The 16,888-nt window shown below is 35.0% G+C and overlaps 1 protein-coding gene across 2 annotated transcripts in view; it reads left to right on the top strand.

Moving 5' to 3' along the window:
• CCDC169 (coiled-coil domain containing 169) overlaps positions 1-13,032 on the top strand; it is a 54,447-nt gene extending 41,415 nt beyond the window's left edge. For both annotated transcript variants that reach the window (XM_019736537.3, XM_074330020.2), the window contains 2 exons: positions 1,882-1,958; positions 8,748-13,032. In XM_019736537.3, the coding sequence (XP_019592096.3) occupies positions 1,882-1,958; positions 8,748-8,847 (177 nt within the window). In that variant the 3' untranslated portion in view covers positions 8,848-13,032. The remainder of the gene's footprint in view (positions 1-1,881; positions 1,959-8,747) is intronic.
• The last annotated feature ends 3,856 nt before the right edge of the window (positions 13,033-16,888 follow it).

Genomic DNA, 16,888 nt, shown 5'->3' with positions numbered 1-16,888 from the left:
GTTTCTAGGCTATCCAGCTGTTCCTGTTGCCTTTTTAGTCAACTCATTTTGTTATTGTTCATTTGAAAATAGAGCTCCTGAAATCTCAAATCCAGACATGAGATATAACCTCAACAGCATAGGTATTAAAGTCTTGTCTCCACCATGCTCATTTTTCATCTCTGCTGCCCAAGCAATCATTCTGAAATACAAATATTCTGGTGTCGTTCCCTTTTTAAAAACCCTCAGTGACTGCATTGTCCAAAGGGTCTCGGCAGAACTGCTTGGTGTGGTCTCCAGGGTCCTCTCTGACAGCTAGTGGCTGCCTCTCCGGCCCTGTCCCTACTCACAACCTGTCCTGCACCCAGACCAGTAGCATCTATCATGTTGCTTTATACCTTTAGGCCCTTGCTTCTCCTTCTGCCTGGAATGTCCTTTCCCTAGTTCTTAAATGGCTACTCTTCGACGTGGAGCGCCCACAGCCTGAATCAGCTGCCTCTCCTGTATGCTTACAAAGCACCTGTGCAAACCTCTGCCAAGGCAGTGAATGCTACAGGCTATTGATTTTGCTGTTTCCATGACAGATTATAGAGCCATGACTTGGCTTTATACAGGGGCCTAATCTGGTGGTGACACATAGGAGATGTTCAATAACATGTGCTGAGTGAATAAATGAGTGAATTTCATCTTCTGGTCCAAAGTGCCCAAAGTTGTCACTCTTAGCAAACGGTCTAACATCTTCACAAGGAGAGTTCATTGGATGTGAAATCCAATGGCCTATTGCCTTCAAATGTATTCACATCTTTATCCACCATTCTCGTTCCTCCTCCTGTCTTACAGAGAAAACATCCCAACTTCTTCCCAAGTCTAGCTGTTGCCTCTAAAACTTACTTAATTATTATTCCTCTTATATTTCTAATCTCTCCCATTGGCTGTGGCTGTCCTTTGTTTGCAACATGCTCACCTGTTCCACAAAAATAAACTTTTATTTCACTCTGACTGTTCTCATAAAATACTACCTTAGCTTTCTTTTTCTCAGCCAAACTTCATGAAAGAGTGGATATACTCACTCCCTTTGTCTTTCACTCCTTGACCTTCTTCAGCTCCTTTTTGACCCCAACATTGGGGTATATCTCTTAACAAGCAAATACAATGAGTCCTCCTTAAGTCTCCCGGTAGTAGACATCTCTGGGACATTTCGGACTGCTCACTATGTTCACTTTTTAAAATATTCCCCCCTATTGACTTCCATGACAGTATGCTTTCCTGGATTTTCCTATTGTTCCTAGTATTTAAATTATGGCCCTTTCTATCTTTAGTGATTTTCCTATGCCTTAAAAATTGCTTTCCCAAATTTGCATCATCAATTCTCTTCTCTGTGTGCTCTTAACAAATGATCTCATTTACGCTTGGCTTCAATCGCCATCTCTAAGGTCATCAGCCCCAATTGTTCCGGAATTATATTTGTTCCAGATTATATTTATACCACCCACCAGAAGTCTCCACTTTTGTATCCTGTTGGTATTTCAAAGTAGATAAAAATGAAAATATGATCTTGTCTTTCCATGTAACAAACCCCAGCTTCTATCGTCTTATCTACTTTAATGACAGGGTGCATGTATTACTTATATTTAGAGTCTATTACAAAAGGTTGTAATCATCTATACCACATGGGTAATATGACTTTCACAATTTTCCTCGATGTTTATCTTAAAAATCATATGGACCGTAGGGTTGAGATAAAGGGCTTTCCATACCCTTTAGAATTTTCCATTATCCTAGCTTCTCTTATACGTACTACTAAAGGACCTGGTTATGAACGAGCTGAAAATTGACTATTCTTCTTATGTCCAAAATCAATTTTGAAATAACAGGATAAATGCTCAGATGTTTGTATTTTAGGTCTCTGGCTCATACCATGTTTCTAAAAGGCAACAGATGGATCAACTACCTAGAAAGAAAGATAATCTAGTGAAAACGTAAGTCTAACTCTATCTTTCCATTCTAATTAATTACATTTGCATGTGTACGGGACTGACAAAACAGGTGTCCATTATATTTTGGAAGTTGAACTTCTAGATTTTATAGCAGTTATATAAAATAGCAGATGGTAAGAGAACTTAAAGATGTTTCTGCTCTCTATTCACTATTTTTATACATTTTTGTAGATCCCAGGAACATTTGTTTGTCCTCCAACATGACGAGTTCGTATTTTCTAAGCTAAAACAATACTGTATCCAAGGAGGGCTTAAAACTACACCATTGACAGCAATATAAATATAATTAAATTATTAATATCAGCCTTAATATTTTTGGTGAGCAAATGTGGACACTGAAATAAATGTAGATGACAGTGCAGTTCAAACTATGTTTTCCTATGGAAACAAAAACAATTTAGGGTGAATAAAGAGCAGAGGAATGTTTTCTGGGTTTAGGAGGCTGTATCTCACACAATTTTTCCTAGTCTTGTACTAAGTACAGAAGAGTTAGTCAGGCAGTCTTTGTCTTAAATGATCTTATCCCATTAGGGGACTCTTCATATGTATAACTTAACAATATAAGAAAAGCAACCCAAAATATAAGCTAGCTATATAAGTCAGAATCCTTTCCAAATACAAGTATTTGATGTGTACACAATATATCAAGTTTCTTTGGGGGAGATTCGTGGGATAGCAATGTTTGTCCAGTATTTGGCTAGATGGATGAAAGTCTATTCTTCCTCGAGTAGTCATAAATACTTTACGTTATAAATCATTATCTTCGTACATTTTCGTCAATGGAAATATAATACTGTTAAAACATTTAAAGTGAATTCTGGAAAAGGACTCTGCTGGTAGGACTGTAAATTTATTCAACCTTTTTGGAATGCTGCTTAGTATTACTTTCTTCATTTGGCTGGTCATACACTTACTCTGTGACCCAACAGTTCCACTCCTAGTTATATACCTCACAGAATGGTGCATGCATTCCTACCAAAAGACCTGTACAGGGATGTTCACAGCAGCTTTATTCATAACAGCCCAAAACAGCCCTGAGAAAAACTCAAATGTCTATCAATAGTAGAATGGACAAAAACTTTTGAAATTTATATATAGCAATAAAGACAAATATTCATATATATTATCCATATACATGAATAATAATATGAATATATGTGAATGATGACAACAATTAAAAAAACTACCGCTTATACAACATTGTGGATAATTATCAGTGTTGGGTGAAAAAGGCCAGAAATAACATAATACATACAATATGATTCTATTCATATAATGTTGAAAGATGGGCAAAACGAAGCTGTGGTGCCAGAAGACAGGACCGTGATTACCAAAGGGAAGGAGAAAGGGAATAATTGGGAAGGCACCAGGAGGTCTTCCAGCATGATGGCAATATTCTGTTTATTGAGCTAAGTAGTGTTTACGTGAGTTTTTGCTTTATTGTAAGTCATGGAGTCGTACATTTATGTTTTGTGCACTCTTTTATATGTGTTATACTTAAAGCAGTGTTTTAAAAATCAAGTTTTAGTGGCTTTTAATGTTTGGTTTGGTTGCTGTTCTGACATATGCTAATGTTAAAATATTGACTTATGAAGTTTTCCTAATGTGCAGAATAAATGAAAGCATTAGAAAATACCCATTTGACTGTGAAATTCTATTTTAAAAGGTCTATCAAAGAGGGACAGTGCCTGATTGAATATTAGCTATTATATTCCTACTTTGTGGAACCATGGCTACAAATGAACAAGTTATCTGTATTGCTGTTGAAAGATATATTCTAAAGATCTTTATGTATACTGATTTGAAAAAAGGCTCTTTAAGTAAACAGGAGAAATAGTCTCTTTAGGATGAGGTTTGGAAATTGCCAAAAGCTCTGGACAAGTTAATAGGTAAGTTTATTGACTATGGACCATGGCATGTATTAACTATGAGAAATCATATTCCTGCAAGCAAGGATTTCAAAAGCTGATACCATAAGCAGTGGTTCCTAAAAATAGGAAACTGTAAAATTTATTTATTTTTTTTTAAGGCACAGCCTCATCTTTTTTTTTTTTTTTTTGTCCTGTTCATGAAATATTTTAGAGTGATTCAAGGCCCTGGAGGAAGAAAATAACAAGGCAATCCTTCATGCCCTGGAATCAAAGAACCTGAGGGAAATGGATTCTAGGACTCATTATGAGACAGATATTTTTCAGGGAACCTCCTTTTTATAAGAAAAGTAGCTAGGTAGAGAAAACACAACTGAAATATCCAACATTAATGGAATAATTCAATAAACTATATTCTACAAAAAATTATGTTCTAAAAAATATGTAACTGACATAGGAAAATGTTTTCCTAGAGTAGTAAATAAAAATTGTAATATAAAATAGTATAGTGGGATTATGGATGACATATTTATTTACATTGTCAGTATTTTCTATAAGAATATGTTTACTTTTAACACAATTTAAAGTACCCAGCTCATAGAAGGTATTCAAGAAACGAAATTAGTTTTGTAAGGTTCTTTTGGTTCTACTAAGGAAAGAACATGAAAGATTTTAAATAGGTGTAGAAAAAATTTTAACCTTGAGAACTTCTTAATACTCGAATATAGGAAAAGTCAAAGTAATAACTATTGAACTACTTGTGTCTTAATTGTTAATGTCTGTTTGTTTTTGTACGGTAGGACTGGGATAGCCAATACAAAAAATGTGTACTTTGTAGTCATTTTTACTTTATATCGGGGGTGCCAAAAAGATGTATACACATTTTAAGAGATGTTATCTATGTATTACTTTTCGAAGTTGAAGTGAATTATGGTAGCAATGTGTAGTATGACGTTCGCTCAAAAAATGGCGTTAATCAAATGAAAGCTAGCGTCATTCATTGTATTACAATTTTAAGACAGTTTTTTCCTTTCTTAAAATGTGTATATATTTTTCTGGCACCCTCTGTATTAAAATTTAAAAAGTCAACTTAAAGTCCATCTACTAAAAACAGACTATGGAATCCCTCAAGGCAAAATAACAGTGTAAATATTTGTGTTGCTAATACAGTACAATATTTCTTAAAATAGTGAAAAATAAGGTGGTAAATGAAAGTTTGCAATGGCTTTGAAGCAGATAGACTGGAATCAATTTTCGCTTCCACCACTTATTATTTAATGTGGTTTTCTACAAGTAAGCTTCTTCAGACTCAGTTTGGGGATGGTGAAACCAAATTAATGGTTAGTATGCATATTAGACATTACTGAAAAATCGCTAGTTCAATAAACATTAGTGATTCTTCTCCTCCTCTTTCTCCTTTTCCTTCTTCTTCTTCTTCTTCTATGTATAGTACTTTGTTGGAAAAAAAGAATCAGCAAAGTAAAAAAAAAATTTGATTTGTGGAAAGAGAATAAGACACATGACAACGATTTGAAATTGCAAGTGACAAATCTACATTATTATGCTAATATAATCTTGCATTGGTTTTAGCCACGGCCATTTGTTTAAAATCTACACTGCTCAGGAGTGTAAAATGGTTTCCAAACTTTGTTGACCATGACAGACCTTTTAAAATAGAATTTCACAGTCAAATGGGTATTTTCTAATGCTTTCATTTATTCTGAACATTAGGAAAACTTCATAAGTCCATATTTTAATATTAGCATATCTCAGAATAGCAACCAAACCGAACATTAAAAGCCACTAAAACTTGATTTTAAAAACACTGCTTTAAGTATAACACATATAAAAGAGTGCACAAAACATAAATGTACAACTCCATGAATTACAATAAAGCAAATATTTTATAATCTATTAATAAAATATGACATAATTGAATGTTTGCGGTTAATTCCATATTACACCAGAAGATTAAATTATTCTGAAACGTTATTTAACTAAAAAAAAAAAAAATTAACATGGGAGGTGGTTTATTTCCAAATTATTACATTTTAAAAATATTTTGAGATATAATTCACATGCCAAAAATATTACCCTTTTAAAATGTATGCAACTCATTGATTTTTAGTATATTTACAAGGCTGTGCAACCATCACCACTATATAATTCCAGAACATTTTCATCACCCTAAAAAAGAAAACCCATGGCCATTAGCAGTCAGTCCCTATCTTTCCCTTCCCCCAGCCCCTGGCAATCACTAATCTAATTTCTGTCTCTATGGATATTTTTATTCTTGTATTTCATATAAATGGAAGCAAACAATATGTGGCCTTGTGTGATTTTGTCACTTAGCATAATGTTTTCAAGGTTCATCCATGTAAGAGCATGTATCAATACTTTACTCCAGTTTTTAGATATGCCACATTTTGTTTATGTATTAATCAGCTGATGGACATTTGGGTTGTTTACACCTTTTGAGTATTATGAATATGAACATTGCTGCATGAGTTTTTGTGCATAATGCAAAACATTTTGTGTTTTCAGTTGTTGGATATATGCTTTGGCATGGAATGGATGGGTCAATTGGTAACCTTGTTTATCTTTTTGAGCAACTGCCAAACTTTTTTCTAAAGTGGCTGCATCGTTGTATATTCCCACTGGCAATGTATGAGAGGTCTAATTTCTCTACATCATTGTCAACATTAGTCATTGTCTTTTTTTTTTTTTTTTTTTTTTTTTTTTTTTGCCATGCTAGAGGATATGAAGTGTGATATCTTATAGTTTTGATTTGCACTTCCCTAAGGACTAATGATGTTGAGCATATTTTCATGTATTTGCTGGCCATTTGTGTATCTTCTTTGGAGAAATGTCTATTCAAGACCTTTGCCCATTTTTTAATTGGATTGTTTGTCTTGTTGTGTGTGAAGAATTCTTTATATATTCTATTACTAGACCTTACCAGATATATGACTTGCAAATACTTTCTTCTATTCTTTGTTTTATTTTCCTTTTTTTTATGATGTCCTTTGAAACATAGAAGTTTTGATTTTGATGAGGTTCAACTGCTCAGGGCTTCCTAGGATTTTTTTTCTTGGTTGCTTGTGCTTAGATAGCATATCTAAGAATTCGTTGCCTGATCTGAGAACACAAAGATTTATACATATGTTTTCTTCTACGAGTTTTATAGTTTTAGCTCCTTTTTGATCCATTTGGGTGAATTTTTGTGTACGTATATGGTATGAGATAAGGGTCCAATTTCAGTCTTTTGCATGTGTCTATTCAGTTGTTCTAGCACCGTTTGTTGAAAAGATTATTCTTCCTCAATTGAATTGTCTTGACACCTTTTTAAAAAATCAATTAACCATAAACATGAGTTAATTTCTAGACTCTTGGTTCTATTCCATTGATGTATTAGTCTATCCTTATGTCAGTACCATGCTGTCTTGATGACTAGCTTTTCAGTTAGTTTTCAAATCAGTAAGTGCGAGTCGTCAAACTTTGTTTTTAAGATTGTTATGGTTGTTTGGAGTCCCTTTAATTTTCATATGAATTTTAGGACCAGGTTGTCAATTTATTCACAGGGATACCACAGGGCTGGGGGAAGGGGAGTAGGGGAGCTAAAATGCTACAAAGCTCAGTGTTCTTGTTGAGTTTTAGTTATGCACGCTTGTGTGCACGTGTGTGTCTGCGTGTCTTTTATAAATTCTCTAGGATTGCTGCAAGTCTTTGGTTAATTTCCAGAGTTCTGAAAAAGTTGCTTCTAACCATTTTGGCAATTTTCTCATTGCTTTTATGGAGGAGAGAATTTTTGCAGGTTCTTATTCTGCCATTTGTGCTTCCATCACTCCCTGAGTGAAATATTTTTTTAAAGCACTTTGCAGGGAATTGAAGTTGACTCCTACTATTTAAAATAAGAGTATGGGGATTTTGGCTTTATAAAGACAGAGTCAATAAGTGATAGATGGTCCCACGGAAATAGAAAAACAGGAGTTTCAATATAACTGGGCCCAAACATATTAGAATTCCAGGAAGCTTTAAAGACTGCAGAAGTTCACGGGTCCTCACATTAGTGGTCTGCCATATAGAGCAGTAATTAAAGGAAGACTTTGAACTCAGCCTTCCTGAATTCAAATTCCAGCTCCACTTACTAACCACATACCCTTGTTTCTCTCATATATCTAACAGGGCTAATAAGAATGCCTACGTCATAGGGATTTTTGTGGGGTTGACATGAGCAAATACATACATACATACATACATACATACATACATACATACATACATACAATTTAGAACAACCCCTGACACAGACTAAATAAAATAAAAATGTTGTTATTATTATTTGTAGTATAATTAACCACTAATTTAGTCTCTGCTTTAGTTTTCTTCTCATTACCAACTGCCATCTTCACTTTCTGTATCTCTTTTATATCACAAACCATAGTATATTATAGTATCAATTTTATTATAATTTCAGATAACATATCTTTGGTTTACTCATGCATTCTCTCTCGTTTCTTTATTGTCCCACTCTACTTCATGGCCTCTTTTTATATATTTTCTTAGCTTTAATTCATATTTCCAGAGGCAAGTATCAGAATGATCCAACTTATCCCTTTTTGGACAGAGTTCTCCACATTAGGCAACCTGTTGGGCTGTTTCCCAGCCTTTGGGTTACCTGCCCCCGAGTTGGTTGCCTCTCTAGCTGTTACAAGATGATTTGGTCTAACGTGTGGCTGTTTAGGATGTACTGTAAGCAGAAAATCTGAACAGGGAAATTTCCCTGTGAAGCTTTGGCTGGGGGAACGAGGTACAATATACAGGTCTCTCTATATGGCATATAATGTTTTTGTTGTACACAATGGTAACTGAGAAATCACGATAAACACTTATTTTATTTCAGGGGAAGATGTAATCCATTTGTTCAGAAGACAATGAATGCCAAGAGAGGACCAGTAAAAAATATTACAAGCTCTAACTATCTTCCAAAACTCAATCCGTGATTCCAGAACTGGGTGGATTTCTGTATATCTTCCTTTCTTTCATCTGTTTATTGATTTGTGAAGTGAATGTTCAATACAGTTTTCAGGGAATGAAATAGATAAGAAAGAGCCATCAATCTTCTCTTTAGCTCTTCTTGCAGAAGTTTGTTCCTTTGTCTGTATGAAAGTAATTTTCTCAAGTGACCCTAAAATATCTTACAAAGCTTGAAGGTGGACATTATTATACTTGCTTTTAACAACACACCCATGATCTGCTCTATAGTAACATTCCTATCATATTTGGTTTCTAGTTGGCTATCAGCTAAAAATGTGAGTTTAACCCTTTTTGCTACTTTCGGCTATGTCATGTTGAGTTTTTTTAAACTTATGGTTTAAACAAAGCTGCAAGTCCGTTGTGTTTTAAACTTTGTTTTGGACTTTCATGGTGCTGTGTAAAAAGGCTTCGGTCAGGAAACGGCTTGGATAGTTCCCATCCTGCCATGAACTTAGGAGATCTTGGCAAATTCCTTCCCTCATCTTTTTTTCCCACATCTGTGAAATGATTGAGGCAAACGAGATTTATTACTAGAAAACTAGCACTTAGTCAACTACAAGGTACTGCCACTTAGCACTTGGTGATTTAAGTAATTTTCTGATATTTATTAATTCATAGTGATGGCCTAGTTCTTTTGACCAAGCTTTGCAAGTGTTCACAACACACAAGTTTAGAAGTGGATTTAAAATGAGGATGGGAGAAATGTTCTTTTAAGGCATTTATACAATTCATTGAATTCTCCTGTTTATGTTTAGATTGTTTTGTAATTATCACCTAGGTCTGGAATATACATATGATTTATTTGCCTAACTTAATAAGTGAAATTATTGGACTTTAAATTTTCAGAAATCACTCAAAGTTAAGTATAATTTCCAGCTAATGATGGTCTTATGTTGTACCTGGCACTAAAATCTAAATTCTATTCAGTATCACAGGTAATGAATACCAATGCATTTCTATAACTATTTTTATAGATTTTCACTTTCTTTAAGGAAGAATGCATAACTTTCATATAGCCAAATAATTATTTTAGGTGACTTTAAAAAGTTATGCAGAGAAATATAAAGTAACTTCCTGTAAATTATTCCAAATGGGAACTGTTTGGAAATATTTTCCTCTGTTCTTAAGCTAGCTACAGACATCAGGTACCCTTATTATTAAACACATATTAGATTTTTAGGTTTTATACAATCTTTCTTAGTATTAGCAGCAAATCAATAATTTAAGTATTAGTAATATTTGCAATAATCACAGAGTCATCACTGAAAAATGACCAGCTGTGTTTCTATCATCCAGGGCCAAGCCACTGGATGGTATGTTAGTTGAACACCATATTACTGGGATTCTATCATGTTTCAATGTTATTTCTGCAGGAGCTGCTTTGGGATACTTTCCAATGTCAGGAAATGTCTGTCTGTAACAGTGATGGATTGTTGGTGGGGTAGGACAAGGAACTGAAATGGGGCACTCTTTAAGATCTATGCTCTAGTAGTAGTTTTGCACTAAGCTTCTGAGTTTGAGTGAATCACTTTTCATTGCCTCACTTTCATCATTTATAGAGTTGGGAATAAATCGCTGTGCAGATCAAAGATAGTTACTACATATTTATTGTTTTAATACACTATTTCCCTCTAAAAAGGATTGTATTTGCTTTTACTAAATACAGAGGTATAAAAACAACACCCATAAGATAAAATATGAAAATAAAAGTTAAAGTTTTGCAAGAATTCTCAACTAAGGAAAGCTCTAGCTTTAAGCTTCTAGCAATCGGCACAAAGAAGGAATGGATTTTACAGCTCTCATTTTTTTTTTTATGAGAAATATACAGGTATAGAAAAAGTTTTACCTAATTCTAAATTCTGAAGGTAATTTATCATGTGAAGTTTTATAAGAAAATGCAATTATTATTGAAATAACCAGTGCAAAAATGATAGTTTAGTGTCTTTATTTTAATACTGAAATATGTATTAACCTCAGTATTTGGTGTTTTTTTGTTTTGAAGAGTTCAAAATTCATAATGCAAAATATAAGTAAACAATGTTTAATATACTTAATATTTTATATGTCTAAATGCATTACAAAATACCAAGAAATACCATTTACAAAAACAAATGTTGCTATAGTGAAAAGACAGATAATGATGAGAACTAATGAGGATGTGGAGAAATTGGAGCCCTCCCACATGGCGAGTGGGAATGTACAAGGGTACAACCACTTTGAAAACAGTCTGGTCATTTCTCAAAAGGGTAAACATACGGCCCAACAATTCCAGTCTTCTGTATATACCCCAGAGAAATGAAAACCAATGTCCACATAAAATGTGTACACGAATGTTTATGGCACCAATATTCACAATAGCTAAAAAGTGAAAACAACCCAAATGCCCATCAACTGATAAATGGGTAAATAAAATGTGGTATATCCAAACAATGGAATATTAGTTAGCAATTAAAAGGAATGAAATATCGACATATGCTACGATATGGATGGACCTTGAAAACATGAACCTAAGTAAAAAAAAACAGTCACATGTCATGTATAATTCCATTGATATAAAATGTCCTGAATATGCAAATCCACACAGACAGAAAGTAGATTAGTAGTAGTTGCCAAAGCATGGCAAGGCCAGAGAAAGGGTAGATGATGGGGAATCACTGCTAATGCAGATGAAAATATTCTAAATTTAATTGTGCTTGTGATTGCACAACACTGTGAATATACTATCAAACACTGAATTGTACACTTTAAATGGGTTGATTTCATGTTATGTGATTTATACCTCAATAAAGCTGTTATAAAAAAGCATTGAACATATGTCAACATTTTAATGTAAATTAACAGATAAATTTTAATGAAATATTACTTGATGTTTCTCAGAAAATGTGATCTTAAAAGAATTAAAATACATTGTCATTTGTGCCATGATTAAGTCAAGAGCAGAACTTGGAGCATAATTATTTCAACTAGAAAGCTTTTTCACATACTACACTAGTTAGAAGAATAATGAGGATTATACGCTACTCCCCAATATTTTCTTGACTTTTGAATATCCCTGTCTCTTACTTGATAACTTTGCGGAGATATTTACAAAACACCTTTTGATTTTTGACTAGGATTTGATTTTTTAAATTTATTAAGAGCTATATAGTTTCTGTTTTAGAGAAATTATTTCTAGTTTTCATCATCTTCATTAGTTTTATCATGTATAGCTGGAGATTCTATAGCAGAGTTACCTATATCAATTTTTGTACTATGATATTCATATTTTACTGGACCAGAAATTCTTTATTTTTGGACTAAGAATTATTCTTGCAACAGAAGCTTATCAATAACATGATTTGGTTTCTTATTGCTATGCACACAAGTGAGGACATGTATAGATTTATAGACCACAAGTTATATGCCTCTTTTATAAGTTGAGAAATTGAGTTATAGATATTTATTTCAAGATGCAAATAATTTAGATTTTTTAAAATACTAGAATAACAGAATTATGACAATAACAATGCTGGGATTTTGGTATTGAAAGAGAGCAGAGTATACCAGAATGCTAAAAATTGCTATTAAAATAACTAAATATGATTGAGGTTTGAAAAAGTATCTTAAAAATAATAAAGAGCTGTTTAAATGTAAAATCATATCATTATGACAGTAGCGCACTATTTTTAAAACAAGTTAATATCAGATTAAACTGATGTATGTATTAGAAAAATCTTGATGTATGTATTAGAAAAATCTTGAATTTATAGAGCATCCTTTTCACTTTGTCAAAGCAATTTCATATTTACTATCTCAGTTACAGGGAAAGTATTATTATCTGGAGAACTATCCAACAGTGCATTTATCATCGTTGGAACTGTTCAGATGCCAGGTGACCCTTTGTCAGGAATATTATAGAAAGGATTCTTGCAGTGGCTGGAAGTTGGATATGATGATGGCCAAGATCCCTTCTGATGCTAAGATACTGTGATTCCTTGCTCATTTACTATTTACCACTAGAAACAAAAATAACTTCCTAAACTATATGTGGATTGCATCATATAGACTGAAAATATGGACTTTCAAAAACATTGTTTCATGGCCAAAACTAACAAAATCAGGTGTAAAATTACTAATGGCCATTTGTTAAATGTTAACTGAAATCAGGTGCTATTTTTCATTTATAAAATAAACAGTGGTTTTAAAAATTTTTTTCAGTGCTAATATGAAGTTAAAAAGTTCTAATATGCTGCTTGTAGAGGTGTAAATTAATATAATTCTTTTGGCAAACGATTTGATTATATTCTTCAATAGCCTTGATATTTACACATTGACTCAATCTTTGTACTTCTAGTAATCTATTCTAATGAAAATTCCTGCATATAAAAACACAGAAAGACAATCATTTTATCATCATTATTTATAGTACCAAGAAATGGAGACTTCCTCAGTGTACAGTTATAGGGGAGTGCGTATTCATCCACATGGCTAAATATTATGCAGCAATTAGCACTTGCTACCCTGTATTAAAGTTCTTCCTCTCATGTATTCTGCATTCTGAAGCACTGCAGTGTCATTTATCTCCAGCACTTTAATGTAATGAGCCACCTTATTCATCAGTTGTCACCAGCTAGCTTAGAATCTATTATATTAATTTATTTTGTTTAATTTAAATGGATGTTTGCAAAATGGAGTTATAGTATCATGGAAGGACTTAGAATGTTAACACAATGACACAAAGTCATACATACTATATGATTTTAACTATTTAAAAATATCTATAGGAGAGGCTACAAAGAGAGCACTTAAGTCTACTGATAATGCGAAAGATGTGTTTCTGTTACACAACTCTACAGAGGTCGGCTCCAAATGATGACCTAGAGATGGGTGGAAAGGGAAAGGAGACTTGTGGAGTAGAAGAGAACATGTTCTACCAAGCTATATAACTTAGGGAAGCGTCCTTAATTTTTCTGTCTTAACGTTTTACTCTGTAGAATGAAGATAAAACTAATTGATTTTAAAGGTATGTGTGTGTGACAAGGAAGGGGGGTAGAAAACCTCTGTTGAAACTATTCTCATATCTTAATGTAATAAAAATAAGCAATAGAAATGAATAGAATGTCATAAGGTATCTAGAAAACATATATTGACTTGCCAGTGTATAAATAGTTCAGAAAGTCTTGAAAGCAGATAACAACAGTAATTTGTCTAGATAATGTTAAAGGAATGGGAGAAAAGAATAAGTAAATAGTGCCTTCCTGCTATTAATCACCGAGATAACCACACTAGGATTTAGGAGCTTTCAAGGAGCGTATTTTCCTTTACCTCCAACCTTTCCTTTTTCTTCACACTGCTGCAACTTAGTTGAAGCCTTTATTATAGCCTTATAGCTAAGCATAGGAGAAAAAAGGCAGTAAAAATGTCATATTGGGGTGTCGAGAGTCAGTTAATAAAACTTACTGATGATGGACATGGAGAATCCTTAATCTCCTTAACTAGAATCAAGTTCTAGTAGCTGAACTCCTATGATTAACTTCCTTGCTTATGCCACTTTTGTGATTTTAATCACATCACTTTCTATCCTAGATAGGTTAATTTTGTTATGTTTTGCATGTCTTTCTCTGTTACAAGAGAGTTAGCTTCTGCAGTGAGGTGTGAGGGGGATAAGGCCATGTCTTATTCGTCTTTGCATCTCCATCAGGACTTATTGCAGGGACTTGAATATTTTGGACACTCGGTAAATATTTGCAATGAAAAGGTAGACCTACACAGAAGGTAAAAGTTCCATTAGGAGCCTTAAGGACCTAGGGAATTAAAGAGACTGGCAGCATAAGAAATATACCAGGTCTGACAATTAAGTTCTTGAACTTGTTGCAACAATGTTGCTAACCTTTTTTGATATCAGAGGGATTATTCATTATAAATTTTTACCAACTGGGCAAACAGTTAACCAAGTTTACTATGTAGAAGTGCTGAAAAGGTTGTGTGAAAAAGTTAGATGACGTGAACTTTTTGCCAACAATTCATGGCTCTTGCATCACAACAGTGCACCAGCTCACATGGCACGTCTGTGAGGGAGGTTTTAGCCAGTGAACAAACAACTGTATTGGAACACCCTCCCTACTCACCTGATCTGGCCCCCAGTGACTTCTTTCTTTACCCAAAGATCAAGGAAATATAGAAAGGAAGACATTTTGATGAGATTCAGGACATCAAGGGTAATATGATGACAGCTCCGATGGCCATGCCAGAAAGAGCTCCAAAATTGCTTTGAAGGGTGGACTAGGTGCTGGTGTCGGTGCATAGCTTCCCAAGGGGAGTGCTTCAAAGGTGACCATAGTGGTATTTAGCTATGAGGTAGGGAGCACTTTTTCTAGGATGAGTTCACGATTTTAATTGTCCAACCTCGTAACACTAGAGTACCAAAGTATGAACTAACAACCCAAGGATTAAGACCTTAAGCATAGGAACCCCAGTGTGGGGACAGAGCCCCAGAGAGTAGTTTACAGGCTCTCGGCCTCACGTGGAGGGGTGCTGGCTAGGGTGGTGGATGGCCGTCGGCTGTGGCTGATTGGCCGTCGGCTGTGGCCGGTTAGCCGATTGGCCGCTGGTATAACTGCTGCGACTATGGAGGACTCCCGAGGATTGCCGAGGAGCCGAGCAGAGCCGAGCAGAGCCGAAGAGAGCGGAAGAGGAGAGTGGAGGAGAGTTGTCGGTCGGTTGGTTGGCAGAAAGGCGGACGGCAGGTCGCACGTCCAGTGAACCCAGCCTCCAGTGAGACCGTGGTGGTATGACTCCCCTACCTATGGCTCCGTGGGTGTTCCTTTTCGGCCTCACCATATCCTGCGTTCTTCTGTGGGGAGGGGGAGCAGAGACCCCGCAGGCCGACCCGCCTGAAAAATGGCGCGGCAAGCAGGCCTCTGCACACGACACCCAGTTTGGGAGTAACTCATATCATGATAATCTGCCAAGAGCTAAAGTGAACTGAGAAATACGGGGACATTGCAGTAAAATAACCTTATGTGAAATAAAGCTTTAGTTTGTATAATGTGATAAAAAAGAGTACAAAAGAAGTGAAAGGGAAAACAATGAATGCAGGGATACTGATTTTAGAAGATAAATCTTCCCTTGTCTCTTGAGAGGTGGCAACAAATAATTAGCCATTGTGAGAATCTTCCATTTAGTAACTACACTGGGCCTATTTTATATTCTTAAATATATAAAATACCTAAAAGAGGTTCTGGCACATAAGAAGTGCTGTATAATTATCTGATATCACCACCCTTTCATTTGCTCCATTTTGACAGATTAGCCACCTGAGAAGTTAGAGGGAACAGTTGTCCACAGATGACTGCCCTCATTTCTGACACTACTTGCAAGTTCAGGGGTTGCCATAACCACCTTCAGGTTCAATAATTTGAAAACTGCTTATAGAACTCCGTGAAAGCTCTTATACTCATGGTTACAGTTTAGTATAGAGAAATGATAGAGATTAAAATCAGAGAAGAAAGACACACGTAGGGCAGAGTCCAGCAGAGATCCAAACATGATCTTCCAGTTGTCCTCTCATCATGGAGTCTCAGACAGCGATAACTCTTCCCAGCTGTGATGTTTGACAACATACATGGAGTACTGCCAACTAGGGAAGCTCACTCGATCCTAGGTGTCCAGAGATTTCATTGGGGCTCAATGACATATTCCCTGCATGGCTGACCTTTAGAGGTAGAGCTGATACCATATGGCCTGAAACATCATAATTTACATTGTTAGACTGTCTGGCGGCCAAAGCCACTAGGCAAAAGAAGATACTCCTATCAGACAAAATGTCCTAAGGGCCTAGAAATCCCCTCCCAGGGGCTGAGAACAAAGGCCAGACCTTTTTTGGGGTAAGGTTAATTCTTCACTACACACCCTTTCATAATATAGGGATAGTAATATCTCTCTTACAGGTTTTATGAGGATATAAATTAATGTATATGAAGGTGCTTGTAAACCCAAGTCTAACCCAATGTGAGGTACTATTACTGT

Source organism: Rhinolophus sinicus, chromosome 16 (genome assembly GCF_057876585.1).
Source record: "Rhinolophus sinicus isolate RSI-liver-muscle chromosome 16, RSI-T2T, whole genome shotgun sequence".
Lineage (NCBI taxonomy): Eukaryota > Metazoa > Chordata > Mammalia > Chiroptera > Rhinolophidae > Rhinolophus > Rhinolophus sinicus.
Note: the sequence above shows the minus strand (reverse complement) of the source record. Positions and strands in the feature narration are given on the sequence as shown.